This window comes from Pyxicephalus adspersus, chromosome 2 (genome assembly GCF_032062135.1).
Source record: "Pyxicephalus adspersus chromosome 2, UCB_Pads_2.0, whole genome shotgun sequence".
Taxonomy (NCBI): Eukaryota; Metazoa; Chordata; class Amphibia; order Anura; family Pyxicephalidae; genus Pyxicephalus; species Pyxicephalus adspersus.
The window spans coordinates 136,684,087-136,706,944 of record NC_092859.1 but is presented as its reverse complement, the minus strand read 5'-3'; the positions used below and the strand labels follow the sequence as shown (position 1 = coordinate 136,706,944).

Genomic DNA, 22,858 nt, shown 5'->3' with positions numbered 1-22,858 from the left:
ATTTGCTAGCAAAAGTTTTGAATCCTGAACCAGGTTTATTACAGGTTTGCTGGATCACCCAGCTTTACTGATGAAAGTGTATGCTCTCCAGCCTTGAAGAGCTTTATTAAAGTAGGCCTAATGAATTTTTTGATTAATACACTAAAATTTTACATGGCTGCTAAGAGGGAAACTGCCAGGTTATTCTGTGTTATATGAGAATATTTAACCGTAGTATCACTTTATTCTGCAGGAGTCTTTTAAAAGCATCTCAGTGAAAAGGAAACTCTAGTTGGGCAACATTTAATCTGACTTAGACCAGCTCTGTGCACATTTCTGGGAAATTTCAGAAGAATTTTGTACACAAAACATATGCAGAATACCTTTCTTCTCCTATGTTACAGTTGTTGTAATGATCACTGAAATACTTTTACCAAAATGGTAAAGTTTACGTAGATATATATATATATATATATATATGGGGAGCACAGCCTAACTTTTCTATGCTTTAGTTTTTCTTCCAGCTATCACTATAGTGCAGACGTTTACCTGTTTTTTCTTTGTTGGTAAAATTGGGACACTTCTTTATGAGGACCTGGAACATCCAACTTGCTGCCTCTCACATACAGAAAGCCTAAAATAAACTAAATGGGTCACTAAACAAATTCAGTAAAAAAACCTGCCTTGATCACCTAGGTAGCAGAGAGATAGGAAGTTACATAGCACAAGGTTCAGCACCTACATTCCTACTGACCATCCATTGGATCCAAGAGGCTATGTGTAGATGTCATGGATTAGCAATGAATTTATATTGCTGTATATCGTGAATTGTATGAGTTTCATCCCATTTGCAGGGGTTGAAGCAATGCATCAGTGACTCACTAATTGGTTTTACTTGTTGCCTTAAATAGCTCATTAGGATTTCAACCACCAGATGACATTGTAATTGAAATCTAGAAAATGTAGCTCCAAGTTTATAAAGTTTCTCTATGTAGTAGGAAGATCAGGAACAAGCACTTTACTGTGAGATGGGGTTAGTAGTGATCATATGTTCCCCATATTTGAATTTTTTAGGTGCTTCTGAGGGGCTGTAGTCACTAGGAATGAAAAAGACAGTATAAATATTACATGTGGAAGCCATTGGACCTGATTTATTAATGCTCTCCAAGGCTGGAGGAGATACACTTTAATCAGTGAACCTGGGTGATCGAGCAAACTAAGAATGGATCTGGTCAAGGATTGAAAACAATTGCTAAAAAAAGAACAGAATCACTTTTAAGAAATCCATTCCAGGTTTGCTGGATCATCCAGGTTCGCTGATGAAAGTTTATCTTCTCCAGCCTTGGAGAGCTTTATTAAATCAGGTCCATTTGTTACTCAACCTAATGACAACAAGCTACAGGACAATATTTATTCAAGTGACACTAATGCTAGGAACAGCCTTTGCTGCACTGATGCAAATTATAGGGTTAGGCTTCCCTTCGCTGACAGCAATAAGAAGAATGGTCAGAATCTTACTTACCACCAATACTAAGGCATTTTTTTCTTCCTCCTACTTACCATAAATACTGGAACAATTTTTTTTCACTTACCACCTATGTAAGAGGCAGAATATTGCATACTGCTGATGTGAACTCTGTGTGCTGTGCTATACATTGCATAAACCTGTCTATTGCATTCTTTGTGCTGCATTGCAAGCTACATACTTCTGATTTATGCATTGAAGTTATTTATTTCTGATTTTTTTTATTTACCTTTTTTTTTTTTTTCACTCTATAGAGTGTTGTATGTTACATATTTCGGACCGCTGCACTCCATATACCCAGTTGTATTATAAGACAACAGTATATATTCATTCATGATACAGGTGCCTGGGTTCTTCAAAGCAATAGCCATTTAATCCATTTGGACCTATTGATCCTTAAATACTAAACAAAAAATATTACGGAAATTTTACTGCACCATGTCATAAACCATTTCAAAAATTCTCAAAGGTGTCTGACGTTTTACAATCTGACTATTTTCTACTAGTGTAGGAATTATACATTATGAAACAAACTCTTTATTCAACTGACACTAATGCAAGGAACAGCCTTTGCTCCACTGATGCCAATCATAGGGTTAGACGTTCTCTTAGCGGATAGCAATAAGAAGGGTAGTCAGAATCTTACTGACCACCAATACTAATTTGTACCTCTTGGCTTGTACCTCTTTATTCAACTGACACTAACACTAAAAAAGGTAAATAAAAAAATCAGAAATAACTTTAATGCTGAAATCAGAAAAAAGTGGGGAAAAATTGTTCTGCCTCTCACATAGGTGGTAAGTGGGGAAAAAATGTTCCAGTATTTATGGTAAGTAGGAGAAAGAAAAAAAATGCCTTAGTATTGGTGGTCAGTAAGATTCTGACTACCCTTCTTTTTGCTATCCGCTAAGGGAAGTCTAACCCTACAATTTGAATCAGTGGAGCAAAGGCTGTTCCTTGCATTAGTGTCAGTTGAATAAAGAGGTACAAGCCAGGAGGTACAAATTGCTTTCTTGACCTTACAAGTAGTCAAATTCCATTCAGAAATGAATTGGTGTCTGACGTTTTACAATCTAAATATTTTCTACTAGTGTAGGAATTATACATTATGAAACAAACAATTCATTTCTGAATGGAATTTGACTACTTGTAAGGTCAACAAAGCATTTGTACCTCCTGGCTTTAGTAGCCATTACGGTCACCACACACATGTTATGGACTGGTGTTCCAATATAATGCTCCAGTGAGGACCCGGTCATGTAAGGCTCCCCTAAAGTCAATAATGGTTGCTGAGAAATATCTGCACGTCCTTGCTCTTTTCTCAGCCACTAGCCAACAAAGTCAACATAGACAAGATGAAGCCATACTAAAGCCAATATTCTAGTGTTTTAGATCGAGTAGGGCAGCAATAAATCCTCTCTAAAATACCATTGGGGAGATTTCCTCCCAGTTCCTGTTGGCAATGGTACCACACACTGAACTGGAAGCAAGTAAATATTTATTAGTTTGCTATTAAAAAATTTAGCTTTGCATAGTCATTGAAATATAACTAGTGGTAACTAGAAGTAACATGTAGCATTGAAATTTTAGAAGTAGATCCTCACCCCATAACATAGGCTCATCTTCCCTTTAATAAAAAAATATTATTATACAAAGGTAGTCAGACGCTAAAAGTTTGAAGGAACATCACTTCTTTTCACACTTTGGCCCTGATTTATTAAAGCTCTCCAAGGCTGGAGAGGATACACTTTCATCAGTGAAGCTGGGTGATACAGCAAACTTGGAATGGATCTGGTTCAGGATTCAAAACATTTGAATAACTTTGAAGAAATTCATTCCAGGTTTGCTGGATCACCCAGCTTCACTGATGGAAGTGTATCCACTCCAACCTTGGAGAGCTTTAATAAATCAAGCCCATTGTGATACTACCCATCCAGTTCTACATGCCAAGCTTTTAGTTTTATTTGTTCACAGTTTCTTATAAATGTGACCTGTTAGCCTGTCCATAATATAAGTCATAATAGTCTGTATACCCTCTTCCCTGTTACCTAATGGTCAATTGCCATAAGTGAAAAATCCCTAAGCTCTAATTATGTTAAATGCAGAGAATCCGCTAAGTGCCTTAGTACACTTGGAGGATTCCTGAAAACGTCACCGGTCCTAATCCTGTTTACAAATTACATTGTCTGCTTTGGTACAGTTGAAGTAGAGCTAATTTGAGGTTGGCAATCATGATTCAAGCTGCTTACAATGCCAAGCTAAAAATTATTAGTGAGACATATTTTATGTGTATGCAAACTGCATACACATAATTTCTAGAGAAGTTATAGCAGTACCTTACTTAGGCCTTCCTAAACTTTGCTGCTTAAGTAACTAGATACCCAAAATTTAATATTAATATTTAGCATTTATATAGCGCCAACATATTACGCAGCGCTTTACAAGGTCCATAGTGATTTTACTAACTAGTGTAGATGTTCGAATTCGGGTTGTCCCTATATTCGACCCGAATATGGCTGTTCGAATTCAGGTAGACCCGACCCGAAAAACACGGGATTTGACAGCAAAAATTCAGGAGGAAATTTTTTTTAATAAATTATTTATTTTGTATGTATTTTTTATTTTAAACTTGTTCTTTTTTTATTTTTTACAGGTTATCCGACAATGACATTATGAATCATAATGTCAGTCCTGCTAAAAATGTTTATAAAAGCCCCCATTGTTTTCAATGGAAGCTTTCATAAAAGCTTAAAAACGCTTGAAAAATCCTCCATTGAGTTCAATGGAAGCGTTTTCCCGCGTTTATCCAGCGTTTTAAGTTTTTAAATGTTGCAAGCAACGTTTAAGTTAACGCTCAAAAACGTGCCTGAAGGAAACGTCCTGGTGTAGATTGGTCCATGGGAATGCAGTCCGTGTAGACTAAAGCTGCATACACACGTCCAATAATTATCGTTAGAAACGACCGATGAACAACCGATTGGCCAAAAAAAAGTGACCAAGGACGCCGACGAACGAGGATTGTCGTTGGAAATGAACGACTGCCACGGTGGATCTGATTGGCCGACGATCTTTCACTATCTATTGTGTGTACAGTATCGTGACGTTCAGTGATTGTGCATGTTTCTGCGGTACACTTTCTCCTTTACATGTCCCTCCCTGCATCGTTCAAACGATTGTATCTAGCGTTGTACACTGTTGGTGGATTATATATGAACGATCATATTGTTACAGCATGTACAGAATTGTGCACAATATGAAGTATAATCGTGCATAATCGTTGATCGGTTGTAATCGTTCATTTTCTAACAATAATTATTGGAAGTGTGTACCTAGCTTTAGCCTAAAATAGATGTGACATGTGCTCTTTAATCTTCATGTGAAGTACAGGGGTATGTAATAGTGTTATGTATCTTTTTATATTGTATCTTTTTATGTATCCTTTTATAATCTATGTATCTTTTTACATCTGTTTGGAGGCTGTAGAAGGGCTACACAGTGCTGAAAAAAACCCAAATTTTTCCTTCCATTGACTTTAATGGTGTTCGAATTCAATGTTCGACCACCCGAATTTTTTTGCTATATTCGAGCGAATAGCTGCCGAATTGAATAGTGAGCTATTCGACCAACACTGTTACTAACTGTCCCTCATGTGATAACTGCTCACAATCTAATGTCCCTACCATAGTCATATGTCTTTAATACAGTCTAAGGGCAATTTAGGGGGGAAGCCAATTAACCTAACTGCTATCATTCCTGCATTAGAGAATAGGCAGTGAGTGCTATCATATCATCCCCAACATCTTCTGATATTATTCTGCTGCTTGCTTTCTGTAATTAACAGGCTCAGCACTCTTTTGGTGGCTACAGTCTATCACAATCTATGAATTGTACTGGACCCGTGGTTTAAAATAGCAGCTTGAAGGTTTGATCTTTAATTATTTGTGCCGGTAATATATACTGTGTGATTGCATTGTAAAGTTTAGCAATACATGAGCTGTGGGCCTTCATAAAATTCATCTGGACATAACAGTCCACCTTCCACTGCCCATGAGCCTGTGATGAACCCATCCTCAGACCATTGGAGTAACTAGACAATTTTGCTCACTTGGCATATTTCTAAGCATGTCCTATCTATATATGAAAATAGGTAAATATTTAGGTAATCCCAGGTTACATACGAGATAGGGACTGTAGGTTTGTTCTTAAGTTGAATTTGTATGTAAGTCGGAACAGGTACATTATTTTAATAAATGGAATTAGGACAGATGTTTGTCTCAACATATTATTAGGCAGTATGGTGTCAGTTACTGAATAAAATCTGCACTGTGAGTTAATCACAAACAAAGCAAAAAAAAAAAACTTTATGGAGCCTAGACATTCATTACCTTCTGGAGCAAGCTGTGCTTTGATATGCAACAAGTACAAACTGCAGAGTTTGTCTTGGCTGCAGAAAGAGCTCACCCCCCTTGGATCATCCACAACCTCAGCTGTGTTTAGCAAAAGATTTCTTCTGTAAGTCATGCAAACTGCCCCTCTCCCCATCAAGCCTCTGTCCTTCCCTATTCGTTGGTATCTAGGTGTCGTCCGGATGTCAGATATCCTTAACTCAGGGACTACCTGTATTCAGTTTTGCACCTGTTTCACAGTTTCCTGCACTGTATTTCCCTCCAAAATACTAAATCTAGCAATAATATATTTTTACTTTTTTTTTCCTTTACTAATTTTGTTGTTACTATTGTCTTTGTTCTGGTTTAGTATACATACAGCTCCGCTCCTGTAACCCTCGCTAATATTATATCAAATAATATTTGTATTGGATATTATACAAATATCCAATAATGGTATTGGTATAAATTACACAGACCAGACTACAAGGATTATTGTTCTAGAAAGACTTGTACCAGTTTTAGAGCCAAGATTACAGCTAAAGATTATAATTTATTAGTATCTTCAGCAGGGTGAATAATCTATTAAAAAAAAAAAAACCTGAACAAAAAAAAATCTACTCCATTGCCTGAGTTAACTGAATAATGTGAGTCATTCATGCTGACTGCCAGCTATACAAGCTCTGTCAAAATCTCATTTTTTTAAACATAATACATTTCCAGTCTCAGAAACCTACTAACATACCCGCTAAAACCTGGATTGAATGAGATTAGCACAATGAACATAGTTTAATCTTTAAATTTGTGGATTTAGGTCTGAAAATGGAGGTCATGGCAGTTATGGGTATCCCATTTTTTTGTGGTTATACTTTTATGTATCAGAACCAATTATTAAAATAATTTACTGCAGTTAGTTACTGCAGGGGATAAAAACATTTTTCCAGCATTGAATTATTTGCCAGACCCTCCAAACTGGTTTATAAACATTTTAGGAGATAATCTCCACTGCCAGCTTTGGACCTTGTAGGATAATCCTCTTAAAGATGGAGTTAGATTAGAGTGGTCCATTGGTTGAGGCTTACCATAAAGTCCAGAAAACATAAAAGGTTAGGCTTGTGCACTGTTTGAAGCCTTTGTAACAAATGACTTATATGGGTATTTTTATTTTAACAAAGCTCACATTAGACAACTTTTACTGGGCCACATATTAAAGTCCAAACCAAAACTTTTTTTAGCTTAGAAAATAGCGAGGAAGAGAAGGAACCGCTCAGATTCTTACGGTTCTTGAGGTTCTGATCGTTTTAAAGAGATTTTAAAGAGCAACCAGAATATGGACACCGAAATGTCAGTATAAGTATAAATGAATAATGCTTTCTGAAGGTCATTGTATTGAACACATCTGGGGCATATTTAGGTTTCTGCAAAAAGGGTCTGTCAATGACATTGGCCTACAGCTATATTACGTTAAACCCAATACATACCATGAAAAGTGATTGTACATCTCATGCTTTTTATAAGGGCACATAGCTGCCTGGTAATCAAGCAGAAAGGATTTCATTTGGAACAAAGGCAAGCAAAGGCAGTACACAGGCACCCTGACATTGTAATAACACGGCATTATGTGAACAGTGCATGGGGGACAGTAAAATCTCTGGGGAGGAAAGCCATGTACTATTATAATTTAAAGCTATGGTATGTGTGTTTCCTGAATGTATTGTGTGACAGGTGGAGAGGGAGAAGCAGAGGATGTCCGAGGTTACACAAGACTCTTGCTATATCCTTCTATTGTAACTGGTGTGGTCTTTTAATCTGACATCAGATGAAAGACAAAGGCATTCAGAGTTAAGCCAATTTAGCAATGTGGACTATGCTGTGCATTAGTGGATAATTATTGATGTTCCACTGACTACACAACAGGCAGTTAATATCTAGTGTAAGGAATCTACAGAGATATTTATGAGAAGCATGTTAGTCAATTTTCCTCTAAACTTAGGAATCAAAGAATTTAAACTAGATCAGCATTCCAATGTTAGGTAATGCTCCCTTATGGATTGGACTTGGCCTCCCGAGAAATGATGACTTTGCTGTTTTATGGAGTAGCTGTATGATGTAACAGCAAGGACATTTATAAATTACTCGGTGCTGTGCTTCTTTAGCCAGATGTTTTATAACTAAAGGAAAGAAAATGTAACACTGTAGTTCCTAAGGATTAACCAAATTTCAGATCTCATGTGTATAACAGATATGAGGGTAGCTGTGACAGACCTCTATTCTTCTGTAGTTTTATACATTGAATAAAATAAATATATATATAACATATTATATATAGGTTGACATTCAAAAAAAAAAATATATATATACCTGTACATATATAAACCTGTAAATATATATATATATATATATATATATATATATATATATATAATATGTTGTAGTACAATAAAACCTGTGATGACAAATTCAGAGGGTATTTGGCATCATCTACCCCTATTGGGTATCTGCTGGAAGAGGGATGGAGTGCCTGGCATTCCTTCCAAGATATTCAAAGCCTGAATACCCAATAATTATCTGCAAAACTGCACAGACACAATTATGCATGGCCCTATCCAGGCTATCCCTATTTGAGGTGAAATAGGGGTGAATGTTGCCAAATATCCTTGGAATTTGCATCACATGTTTCAGGCTACTACAATATAGATACAATAAATATATATTATATATTGCAATACATATATATATATAAACATATACATACACACATTTATAAACTACAATATATATACAGGTTGACATTCAGAAATCCAGCAACATGAGGTTTGCCGGATTTTCAAAATTCCAGATTTTTTCGGTTATTTATGCCGTATATATTTAACAGAAAATCACTACCTGTACAGTCCTTTAAAAGGATGCTATACATTGGGGCTATACATCTGTAAATATATTTATACATATATATATATATATATATATATATATATATATACACACACACACACACTTGTCATTTGCAATCCCTATTTAATGTACAGCGCTGCGTAATATGTTGGCGCTATATAAATCCTGTTTAATAATAATAATAATAGTAATTTGACCCCGATGAATCCCGGTGTTGTCTTCTTGCAAATATGGGCGTGCCATCACATCTATTGATAGAAAAACCTGGTCAATCAGTATATTCAGGGAGTCATCTGACCTCATTTTGGGTATATAACATTTCTGAACCCAGACCTGACCAACTAAAGCAATCCCAGACCATAACACCAGCCCCCACAGGCTTGGGGACAATGATGAGTAGATAAAATATTTGTTAAGTTGTTAAGTGATATCTGCAAATAAATCATAGGTCTCCATGCAGTATAGATGTAGTTGCTCCCAGCAAGTAGCCTGGGCAAGGGGTACAGTAGATTGGCTTACAGTCAGTATCTTTGGCACAGATCTGTATCTCACCACCCCTCACTTATCGGCAGCTGCACAGAAATCTGTGAATAGGATCTTTCTCTGTTTTCCAGCTGCATCAGCTTCTGTTCACCCTGCAGTCATTAAAAGCCTTTCATTTCATGCAGTTCTGGAGACAAGACAAGAAGTGAGCTTCTTGTCAGTTCTCATATCTCTGCTAAACACATGCCAATACATTAGAAAGGTGAATTACAGCATCAGTCGCCAAGCGGTGGTCCCCGGTTCTGGCCGATGCGCCCCCCAGAGGGATCGGGAGAAGGACCACTGGCCAGAGCCGCGGACCATGTCCCCTATATGGCTGGCAGGCTCAGGGAAATGGGCAGGTTGTATCTCTGGACACAAGTCGCCCACTCTCCCATCACAGGCTCAGACCAGACTTTCAACCAGATATGTTTAGAGAAAAATGGGTGCCTTTAGGTCAGCAGTACATGATCAGTTGTCAATCTCTCAGGAAGTATGGTGGCATTCTCCTTCATCATCAACTTCTAGAAATTTTAATTTAGTTTGGACAGTACACTGCAAAATCTTTTTTTCCTAAAATCATCCGAAAAAATAGCAGTTTATTGTCTGTGATTAAAGCTAGTCTCACAACAGGAATGTGGAACGTGTGCCAAGTCAGATCAGCGGGGGCCCAAGTCACCGGGGCCTTCTGCTGGCTAGGTTCTCCTTGCTGGTATAGATGCTGTTTTTGAGAAACACTTCCATTAGATTTTACCATGGCACATTACATGATGTTCTTTTATATTTGCACCCTACAGATGACCAGGTTTGTCCAACACATATTGCAAACCTTTAATCCTAATTATATCTATAATCAGCATACTATTATAATGGTACTGCAGTATCTGATCCCTGATTTGTAAAATGGTACAAAATAGTGATTTCTATATTCATTTTTAACTGTCCATTAGACAAAATAACAGTTTGTCAATCTTCCTTTTTCCTGCTGAGCCCTGCAATACGTGCCACTTTTCTTCCATTAGGAATTACAAAAAATGGCTTTAGGACTTACATAACACATTTTCTATTAGAAAATATTTAGTCTTTGCTGTATTGGCCAGACTTAAGCTGTACAAGAAAATGTTAAATTTATAGTTTTTTACAGGGAACATTGTGACTTGAGAAAGTAGCTATAATTACTTTAAAGCAGCCAATAGGATTCTTTCTTTATTTGTTCTATGTTTTTCATTTTCCTCTACAGATTTGACATTTCAGGCAGAAGAGACTCTGCAGCCTTGCATCAGAATCAATTTTCAGATGTAGAACAATACTGAAATTCTTTTGATACCTCCATAATTACATACGTTCAAAGTTTTTTTCTAATGGCAAACTAAACAATTTCTGTAATATAATTTTTTGCCCTCTTGTACCATAACCTCTGAGCTGAATCTTTCTGTGATCTAATGACATGACATAGGATGTAGTAACTTTATATGTGCAGTACCTATTAGGAAGCAAATCAGGGCACAGTTTCTAATCTAGGGAGGCCCAGAGCAAGAACACGTCAAGCAAGATGTGTCTGGGGACTCATCATTTCCCAGCTCATTACTTTCGTTTTTGTTTTAGAAGACCTACTGTCTATTATTTGTATAAAATCATGACGTGTATATGTCATTTACCTTATTATAAGTTTTTTATTTCAAATTCAGTGTAATAGCAAAAAGTTTCCATCATACATTTTGTTGATGTAAAACCTTGGAGTTGCAATGTGCACACATGCAAACCTGAATACAAAAAGAGAACTAATTCTTTCACATAGGGTTCTATCTTGGTGCTAACCAATGATTTCTAGCTTCATTGTTTAAATTCAGGGATGCAAACATGCCGTAATTATGCAATGAAGATACACTGATACATGTTCAAGTCTACAATATCATTATGACAAGAGCCCTTTGGGTTTAGCACTATATTTGGTGACTTGGACCTGGTCACTATTGAGGCTTTTTAAGGTATATAGAATGTTCACTTAGCAAACTGAATTATACCACTGCAACAGAATTTTCACTTAGTTTAGTAAATTTGATAAAAAAATATTTTGCATTGAACTTAGCCTAAACTTTAATAGGTCAGCCTCATTATTCCCAAAATAGAAAGTGTTAGAAAATCAAAAATACAATTGTTTGGGTATAGGAGAACTAGACATGTTTGGTTCAAAAGAACCTTATACCAACTGTGAAGCATAGGGGTGGACATGTTATAGTTTTTGATTACTTTGCTGTTTCAGGGCATGGACAGCTTGCAATCATTTGTTTAAATATGAATTTAACAATGTAGCAAAGTGTGCTTGATAAGAATGTGAGTTTAACTTGAGAAAGGTAACCAGAAATGGATCCTTCAATAAATAATGACCTGCAGCACATTATCAAATCCACCAATAAAAAAACTGAAGAAACAAAAGTTTTTGGACTGGCCCACTCAAATATTATTCTGAATCCAATCAAATTGTTAATGAGGCAATACCAAAGGATGGTTGATTGTTATTCAAAACATATTTGAAGAGTTATTTTTTCAAAATAACCAATACCATTTCCAACATAGGCATAAGGTGTACTTGTTTTTTAAGAGCAAACCCTTACATCTGTTGATATTTTTGGTAAATAAACGATTGAAATGGCAAATTTTGCTAGACAAGAATGATTTTGGTTTTGTAGATGTTGTTGAAGAAAGACATAAAAGTTGCATTGCTATTTAGTGAGATGAGCTAGCTTGCTCTCAGGAAGGTCAGTGTTTCAATGGGGTGACTGATTAGGAAGGAGATTGCAGGATATGTAAAACTGGAAAATTTGGGCTAAATATAGCCTTGTCTTTTCATTCTGGTCAAAGTCTTGCCTTTTCATATTTTTGGTCAAAGGTCATGATGGAGCAGACGATAATGCAGGAAATGGTTAACACTTTACGCCAGTGGATAGTTCCGTAGTAAGAGAACCATTGTAAGGAATATTGTAGGAAGGGGAATGAGAGGAGGGTGAGTGGCAATAGACAGTGGATCCATTGTCACCACACACCCGCAGGCACAATGTGTCCTCCAACATGCATGTGATACAGACCATGCTTTCAGTAAAGACATCAAGGCTCGGGTTATAGCTGACTCTGTGCCATAGACGTAAATTCCATGCATTGCTGTGTGCCTTGGGCCTTGTCCTTTGTTATTATACATCTCAACTACCCATTGTGAAATCAGGCCACACACAAGAGCCTTAGATACATTGCATGTACTGTGCTATTTTGAAACTGGGCTTGAACTTTGCATTTATAAATTTCATATATAATATTTGAATCCCACTGCCCCTGAGCTGTTTTTTAAGTTGTGGATAGCATTTGGAAGGGTTAGAGCAGTATTTCTCAACCAGCATTCTGTGCATCTTTAGGGTTCCTCCAGAGGTGGCTAGGGTTTGCATGAGCAATGAGCAATTTCTGGGTTTGTGGGCAATTTCCCTCTGCCCAACAATGTAGGAGGCATCCCAACAGCAATATAAACAAAAAAAGACAAAACATATTTGTCTACCATCGGTAAAAGCTAGAAGTTTTAACATTCTGTTTGTGGCCTTCCTCTCCCAATGATCCTGTCCCTCCTATTTCATATTTGAGCGTCAAATATAGGTAAAAAAAGAGAAGACCTTTTCACAGGGTGAAATAAGAGCCTGGCTAATATTATTTCTTACCTTACCTTACAAAAACTAAAGGAAAATGTGTCCTCATTGAACTTTACATGTTAACTAAATCATCAAACAGTATTTATAATGCTATTGATGCCATATTCATCCTTTTCCAGATGTCCTGGCGCCCACAGTATCGCAGTTCTAAATTCAGGAATGTTTACGGCAAGGTGGCAAGTCGAGAGAACTGTTATGAATGTATACCCATCACCAAGAATGTTCATGATAATTCTTTCTGTGCCGTCAACTCCAAGTTCCTAGCCATAGTCACCGAGAGCGCAGGAGGGGGTGCATTTTTGGTGATTCCCCTACAACAGGTGAGTGGTACAACTTTTAAAATATTCTATTTGACAATTGGAGAAAGATTAGGCAGGAGATCTAATAAAGGAAACCAATATGGAGGGAAGCATGTAGACATTCCTTTTCTGAAATTGCTTTTCACCAGGATATTTGGTAAAAAAAAAAAGTTTGACTACATGTTGCTTCACTTGATGTGAGTTTCAGGGCAAGTAATTTAGAAGGTTTTTAGACAAAGATAACTTACATTTTCAGAAGCGGGTCACCTCCTCCATATTGCTCTCAGTACAAATTTCCTTTAAAGTGAATGTGAAAGTTTAATAATGGCCACTCTTCTAAAATTGCCCTCTCTTCTTTATCTGTCACTTAAGCTACCACTTATTAGCCACCATTCCCTATCCTGCCCTATTTGTGTACTACTCTGACCCACCTCTTACTCGGGGTTCTTTCCTTCCCATTGTTTGTACTTGTCTATCATGCAGGTTTGAATTTGCAACCCCTTTTTCATTGTACAACATTGTAATATGTTGGTACATTATAAATAAATTTTATTGAAAATAATAGATATCTTCTCTATGACTATCTGTTATCATCCACCTAAACCACTCCATATCTCCCCTCCTATTGTGTGTTAATTCCCCCACCTCCTAGATTGTAAGCTCCTCGGGACAGGGTCCTCTCCTCCTGTTTTACTGTCTGTATTAGTCTGTCATTTGCAACCCCTATATATTGTACAGCGCTGCATAATATGTTGGTGCTATATAAATCCTGTTTATTAATAATAATAATATAAGTAATAATAAATAAACAAGTTTCTCTTTTTTTTTTTTTTTTTGTGTTTAGAATGAAGTCTAAAATGCAAATTTTCACTAAATTGGCTTCTAAACTTTCCATGATTTGTGCTTACCCTTCAAAATACTTTTAAAAAGGAATATTTTTAGAGAAGTTCCTTAAGGCCCAACAGATCTATCAGCATTAAAGAAAAGCTCTTCTGGAGTTCTACAGAGGTTTTAAATGGTTCCTTGTTTTGTCAGAATGAATAGGTTTATTCCCATTGTATAGTTCAGCTCACCCTGGACTTTCAGCAGCTCAGATTCAGCTCCAGTTTCATTTTATTTTTTCCCTTTCTTTCTCCTTGGCCAATCACAATACATGATTTATTCTGTAAAAAGGGTGGAGTAAAAAGAACACTGCTGCATCAGTGAATAGAAGGAGAAGTTCTTATATCTGGAGTTGTTAGAAGTGCAGCAGGAGCTGCCAAGGAGGGAAATATTCATTTTGACAAAATATTCAACAATCTACACACATCATTTAGACCTTGGTAGATGTATATTTTACATACATCGAGACATAAAAAAATGCTACCTTTTATTGGAAACCATTGAATTTGTAGGGCTGAAAATAATTGCAATGTTCATTCAGCCAAACACCGATGTAACATGACATCTGACCTTCATGGCATGGCACAATGACACTGGGGTCATATAGACTACAATGATTGTTTCACACCCCTAGTGTTCTATAATAAGTGCTGTGTTTTAGTTGTAGCACCTGCTCAAATTTACCTATCCAGACAATTTTGGCAGCACAAACATACAGAACATGACTAATTTATTTTTCTATTTCTATTTATTTTGGTAGTGTAATAGACTGCATAGAACCTAATCAAGTAAGATGGGTAGCTAATCTTTAAAAACATTCTTTTACTAAATCAGCGTATCCATTAAAAAGTAATGGCTGGTAGATCAGTGTAGATGTAAACTACACTGAATACACTAAGCTTGTAGTAGTTATTCACATTCAGCTTGTTCTTGAAATGTTGAAGATATTTTACAGTTCTCCAAGCCATTTCATTGGTTCTACTAGTGTAGGAAATACACAGTGGTCATATCCAGAGTGTTAATATACCAGCATTTATATCCAAACAACACAAACTCCTTGATCCGATCACCATGGAATGTGGTATGGATGGTTGGTTTTCCAGGAGGTGTGAAATTTGTTTGTTTTAGTTACAGTATATAATACTATCCGTGGTGTCAGGAAGACTGCATAGGTGTTGCAAACAATTAAATGGCTAAAGAAGTGAATTGTTGTTGAGTCTCCAGGTAGCAAGGTAAATTGGCATTTACAGATGAAAGCAGATGGTGTCAAAGGAACCCACCCTTGTTTGGAGGTAGTTGTCCTATTTTGACCCAGGGGTATTTTCCTTAAATAATGTGTGAGATCCTAAGGGGGTACTATACTAAATAAAGCAGTATATATATATATATATATATATATATATATATATATATATATAGTGTGGGTTTGGTGCACATGCTTTTGTTGAAAGCAGTAGTGTTACATTTGATCACACATGTATGTTAATAAGCCAAGGAAGATTCCTTCAACATGTCAACTGGAGGACATTCACTGTAACCAGGTCCTGAGGGCAATAGCACACCCTTGCCAATAGCAGAAATAGAAACAGATATAGCCAGTTCATAAATACAATAGATCTACTGTATATCATGAAAACAGCTTCTGTGTCAGGGTGTGATATAATGCATGATATTAAAGAAATGCCTTTTTTGGAAAAAAAACTCAGGCTGCAAAGCAAAGCAGCAATTGTCAGACGATAGCCTCTCCAAATCCTAAAAACGCCACTATAGAGTAAACATATTTTGCCATGGACTAGTATTAAAGTGCAATAATAATAAACAAAGTGCAGACCCACAACAGCCAGGAGGGATTCAGGATACTGCAGAAAGTTCAAAAGGTAATTGATTTGTGATTAGCTGATTCGATATTTTGGTTAACAAGCAGTTGGACAAGTGTACCCAATAAAGTGGCTGTTGGGTGTGTTTGAATATATATATATATATATATATATATATATATATTTATTTATATTTATATTTATATTAGTGTTAATATTAAGAAATAGTTAAGATATGTATGGTTTTGTTTGTTCTTTCATTTAACTGGTATTACTTCTGATGTTACAGATCATGTATTTAGCTTTGGCTGACAATGAAAAGAAGATTAGTAATGTGATTAGTCGGAGTTATGTTTAGATACATCCTAAGTGGATCAAAGAAAAATTGGCTTCTTTTAAGGCTATCTAAACGTAAAACAAAAAAATATATATTTTATTCAATTTATTTTTTGTATGGGAAGACAATTGACACGCTGGTCTCTTGATTTAGACTACAAACACAGCCCCCGTTCTCCTCTTTGGTATTACAGAGAGGCATTGATTTATAATTCACAATTAATATTTAAGAAAGCTGTTACGGGGACACTGAAGTTCTATCCAAGTCAACATTTATTTCCCTGTACTTGCAGACAGGGGTGTCTTTTCCTTGCCCAAAATTTCTTTGGGACTCCTTATATTGTACTATCTGTACACCGCAGCTTTCTCAGAAGCGACAGCCCAGTCCAGTTCCCTGTTATATTGTCTATGCTTTTGGGCACCGTTTATGGACATTCCACAAATGGTGCCCGAGGGCATCTGCCAAAATTGCACAAGTCAACTCATTAACCAAGGGTAGGGTGTGTATACCAAAGTCAAGAGTCTTTTTTGCTGGCGCGCATGCTCCATCCTTGGTTAATGGATGGAACTTCCATCAAAACTTTTCTAGTTTTTGTTATTTAGGCTGTGTTTTTTTTAAATTTCGAATTAGGTCCCATATTTTGTTGAGACACCCCTGCTTGCTAAAAAAAAAAAATCCTTACCTTATAAAATGAAAAACAGTGCAGCCACCATATCTAATGACTAATAAGCTGAAAAGTAGCAGATTTACTAAAAGGCTACCGCCTTGCAAGAAATTTTTCACTTAGCATGGTGAATGTGGTGCAAAGGACACCAAGTCATGTACAAGGAAATCTAAATTTAATAAGCTAAGTGAAAAATTCCTTTTCAAGGGTATTGTTCCTATTGGTATGGGAACAGTCAATATTCGTTTAGTAATAAAACTTAACAGATCTCTTGATTTTTGCCACATTTATTGCATTTTATTTTGTATTGGGTTTAGATATTTGTTCTTGGATAATATTCATGGTTTGAATTTTCAAGCTACAGTAGGAAAAAATAATTATTAATGATAAATTCTCATCTGCTGTTGGGAATTACTTAATATACTTGCTCTAGTTTTATATCCCCTTTTTAATAGACTAAATTTAGGCCACCGCTATTGCTACTGGAGTCTTGCTCCATGAAGAACATATATTCTTTGTTAGAAAAGCAATTACATGGAAACAAGTTTAGAAATGTAATTAGAATTAACAATTTGGTTTTTGTAAGGGAAGCTGTAATTGTTATACCAAGTCATCAGAGTGTAGCAAGCAGTGTCAGGGAATGCATGATTTGTCTGTGTGCAGGTGGAGGGAGGAGCTACTGACAGGTGTATCTGTCTGTCCTCCTCCCCCAGGGGGTTCACCTCTGAAATGTTCTGTGCCTCCCCCAGACTGGACGCATTGAGCCCAACCACCCCAAGGTGTGCGGGCACCAGGGCACAGTACTGGATATTAAATGGAACCCATTCATTGAAAATGTCATCGCCTCCTGATCCGAGGACACTACGGTAAGTCACAAATTATATCTGCTTTGTCTATGATATTTTACACTTCATGCATTATACACTAAGGGTGTACAGAACAATTTAAAGCAGGCCTTGCAGTGTGTTGTTTACACATAATATCAAGACCTCTCCTTAAACAAAACACGTTATAAAAATACAACACTGAAGTAAGTATTGCCTGAATTGGTGGTATTCATTTGCTAAATCTAGATAAGCAATCTCCAACCGATGGTCCATGAGAAAATTTTGATGTTCTGCAAATCTGGTCGGTGCACCCCCAGCGGGGTAGGGAGAAAAACTGGCCAGAGCCGCGGACCATGTCACCCGTATGGTTTGCAAACTCAGACCTGCGATGGGAGAGTGGGCGGGTTTTGGCATCATGACGTTACTCGGGGGGGGGGAGTTTCTTCCTTTTTGAGTGACACGCGGCTTTCCTCGCATGCACAGTCGGGAGTTTGTGAAATTAGTGGTCTGTGGTGGTTGGTGATCACTCATCTAGATGAAAGGAGGTTTTTCTATTCAGAAACATGGGATTTTTTGGACACAACCATGACCACTTTTAGAAAGTCATACATATAATTTATTTACATATTAAGCCAAAACCAACATAAAACACCTTTATAGGCATTCAAAATATTATGCTGTTTACCAGATTATAAATTGCCAAAGTAGTAAATGATTATTTAACTAATGCATCCCATTCAGCTCCCATTAAGGTAGTTGGTGTAAGAATATGAAAGGAAAAACATCACGAAAGTGCTCAACGCTTTTCACAGCATTAAAACATTGCTTTATCACAAGACGAGGGAAGGCAGAAAATGTTTATAAGCACTGATATTTCCAACCATGTACAAGCATCAAGAAGGATCACTTGCTGCGTTATATTTTACTTGATAAGTGACCATTCCAAATTTGTTTTGTAAATCAACCTCAATGTCAGATTTACCTTGCAAAGTCTGCTCAAATGAGGAAGGATGCAACATAAAATAATACAATATAATTTAAAATCTACTATTATGTGACACAACTTTTAAACAACACACAGAATTAGACTCATTGTGATGTCAAATTTTACCATGTCTGTTCTTCTTAGCTTTGGTGTAACCAGTGTAAAATGTAGCATATGTATACAAAACAATAATGAAGTGTTGCTCTTCAAGGTGCGGATATGGGAAATCCCAGATGGTGGACTCAAAAGGAACCTGACGGAAGCAGTGCTGGAACTGTATGGGCACAGCAGAAGAGTGGGACTCATAGAGTGGCATCCTACTGCCAACAACATATTGTTCAGTTCAGGCTATGACTATAAGGTCAGCATTAGGCGCTTGAAAAAAAATTACCAAATTTATATTATGTTTCATTTAGTTGTTACTAATCACAAGTTGTACATTTTCAGTAGGCAGTTTCTCTATATTCTAGAAGTGTTGTATATACAGTACATACAGTCACTTAGGTACCTTTGCACAGTCCAAGAGTCACTTGTACCACTTGTATTATGCCATTCTTCCTAAAATGGCGCCGCCTATTAAGATTCAATGGGTGGCAATGTATACATCTGTCACTGTTCTGTAGAACCTTAGGGATCCACCAAAAGTTGTAGGGGGTTCCATGAACTTTGGCCAAATGACTTGCCTTCTGCCATAGTGCCTGTATAGTTCTGGGTCCAACAGTTTTTTTTAGATGTCTGTAATGGTGGCATTCCGACCAATCCTGTATAATATTTTCTCTGATTTTCACTGTAAAGTGGAAATTCTTCTCTCTGAGCATGGAAGAATAAATTATAGCTAGAGTTCCCTGAGATTCAGATTTTTTTCTGCTGTGTGGTTAAAAGGGTGAGAATGGCTGCCCTAGATTTGTTACATGATGCCCAGTTCTTTGACCAGCCAACTATAGCCCTGGTCACTTGTGACAAGGTAGACATGTTACACTTTTAACATTAACTGGTTAAATTTATATGTAAAAAATATCCCCTATAACATCTAGAATGCCTGAAATGAGAAATATAATCTCTGCCTGCTTGGGGTTCCTTAACTCCACTAACATTTACAATTACAATAAAGCCAAAGTAATATCATTTTACAAACATGCACATTTAGGGTAAACCTATGCCTATGGTAGAGGGATGGCACTGGGTATCCTGGGGAAATCAATACAGATTACCTGGTAAAACCCAAGCAGGTCAATCCCTCTTCTCCTGTGCAGGCTTGGTCAGAAAAGTGAAGGGGTGCACAATTTTACAATAGTGCCCTTATCCAACTTTTACCTGAATGAATGGGCAACTATACTCTAACATACAAGTAGTCCCCGAATTAAGGACATCCCTTTACCTTTATGTGCAGGACGGAGGTTTGAAAGTGGGGAGGGGCAGTTTGCATGACTCTCGCAACCTTTCATAACTCTTTAATGACCAAGAAAAACTCTGCAGTTGTTTTTTTTTGCATATCAAAACACAGATTGCTTCAGCAATAAATTAATACCTAAGCTTCATAAAGTTTTTTTTTTGCTTTGTGATTAACTCACAGTGAGGATTTTATATAGTAACTGACACCATGCTGCCCAATAATTTGTTGGGACAAACATCTGTCCTAACTTACTACAGGTAGTTTCCGTCTTAAGGACATCCGACATACGGACAACTCCTAGATACGAACAGGGCTTCCCTGCTCGCTTGTGTGCAGAATGGAGGCTTGAAGGGAAGAGTGGGTGGTTTGCATGACCTACAGAATAAATCTTTTGCTAAACACAGCTGAGGTTGTGGGTGATCTTAAGGACTGAGCTTCTTCTGCAGCCTCTTTTAACTCTTTATTGGGCAAGACAAACTCTGCAGTTGTTTCTTCTCTAGAAGTTATTAATTGTTTAGGCTCCATAAAGATTTTTTTTTGCTTTGTTTGTGATTAACTCACAGTGAACCCCTGTATGACAGCAGCTAAACATTCCAATTTCCGGAAACAAATGAAAAGATGTTCCACCTTTACCTATTGGAGTTTTACAGAAGCTCACACCAGGTCTTAGTTTGTCTGAAGGCCAACAAATGTGTTTTCATTTGAACATTATTTAAAAATTAGCAATGTATTATCTCAGGTTTTGTTGGGGAAGATAACAGTGTTAATGAACACTTCCTTGTGCAGATACTGATCTGGAATCTGGATGATGGTGAAGCTGTCAAAATGATAGACTGTCACACGGATGTCATCCTTTGCATGTCGTTTAACACAGACGGGAGTCTACTGGCAACTACCTGTAAAGATAACAAGTTGCGTGTGCTGGAACCTCGCTCAGGAAGAGTGCTGCAGGTGATCAGTGACCATACACGTGACTTTATTCATTTTACAGTTTACCTTCTTCATTCCATTAACCAGTTATTCCAACCTCTCTCATAATATTGTTGCCTTGTAATCATTGTGTTTATTTGCCAGTGTACAAATCTGTAAAATATATACGTGTGTTATAACCAAAGAGACAGTGCTTGCTTACAACTGAATATCTTTACAAAGAGAAGTTATTATTATAAATATTACACTTATTATAGGTATGATACTGTGTTTCAAATGCAGCAGTGTTTTCTTACAGGCCAACTAAAGCAAAATTTAACCGGAATATTTTAAAAGTGATCATGTTGATCCGTCCGTGTACATTATAAATAATACCTTTGGAACTGATCTTTGCAAATCCAAAAACCCATTGTGTAGCTGTGGTTTACTTTATCTCTGTACCTAATCATACAGACTTAGAGCCTCGTGCTTTTTAAGAGGTCTGACACTTCTTCACCATCTACTTACTCATTTATACACATGATTTCCGCTGTAATTCTGGATGGTGGGAAATGTAGTCTGGTATCTATTTTCCCTACTTTGGGTGCTACATGCTCGTGCCTGATTGACTTGTCTTGATCAATTTTGGAATTAGTTGGACTTTAAAATGTAAAAGGCTCTGTAAGGGTGGCTTTTGTTTGTCACATGTAAGCTTGGAAATAATGCTAGTTCTAGGGCAGAGCTGACTTCTGTATTGTAGTAATATAACAGCATTGCTTCTGGAATTGATAGGAGCGCTGGCTGTAATAAGCATACTAGCAGATTTTGTTGATATGAATCATTTTCTTACTATACTTGGCTCAGGTAAATCTACCCAAATAAACTAGAGGGCTGTCAGACTTGTAGACATGATCCAACCACCCTCTGGTTGCTGGCTGCCAGGTCTCTGAAAGGTCACCCGAGGCCTACAAGACAGGACAAGAGCATTTCAGACATATCTTGTTGATATGGGTGCTTTCCTGTACCCCATTATTATTACTCTCTGAAAATTATTTCCTAATATAGCTATTTGAATATCAGTAAGACACAACAGACTCATGTGTTTTACATCTTCTTCTTCAGCCATTGTTTTAAAACTGTGGTTTGGGGTCCTGCTAGACCAGGGGTGTCAAACTCAAATATACAGTGGGCCAAAATTAAAAACTAGGACAAAGTTGCGGGCCAACCTTGAAATTTATTGAAAAAAATTGAGGTGGGCTAAATCCTTTGAGTGGCTTGCAGCTGGAAATCTTTCTTCATTGAAATAGTGCCGCTACTAAAATTCCCGGCATAATTTGCATCTATAAAACAGTCCAATGCCGGGCCACGCATAGGCAGAGAGCCAACTGGTCTATAGACACCAGTGATGCCGGGAATTGTAGTAGCGGCGCAATTTAATGCAGCGGTGGGCCAGCTGCAGTTCATATTTAGGATTCGTTTGGGGGCCAAAAAAAAGGACGTTGCGGGCCAGATTGTGCTAGACAGTGATAGGAACTGGTTATATCAAGGCACAAAGTAATTCATGCACAGTTCTTCTGAGTGTGTTGTCAAGCCAACTTTACCAAGTGACTTTGGAAGAGCCGGAAGTGCCCTTGGTGAACACCACAAATAAGCACCAAGCACCCACATTTTAATGGCCACATATACTTGTTTTAAAGTAAGCATTTTTAAACTGAAACTTTTGTAAAGCCAGTGGTGTAAGGACATG

General features: G+C 37.1%; 1 protein-coding gene across 1 annotated transcript in view; it reads left to right on the top strand.

Annotated features, from left to right (window-relative positions):
- CORO2B (coronin 2B) overlaps nucleotides 1–22,858 on the top strand; it is a 44,356-nt gene that overhangs the window by 7,278 nt on the left and 14,220 nt on the right. The window contains 4 exon segments of the mRNA XM_072402576.1: nucleotides 13,118–13,318; nucleotides 17,747–17,863; nucleotides 19,021–19,170; nucleotides 20,989–21,153. Of these exon segments, the coding sequence (XP_072258677.1) occupies nucleotides 13,118–13,318; nucleotides 17,747–17,863; nucleotides 19,021–19,170; nucleotides 20,989–21,153 (633 nt within the window).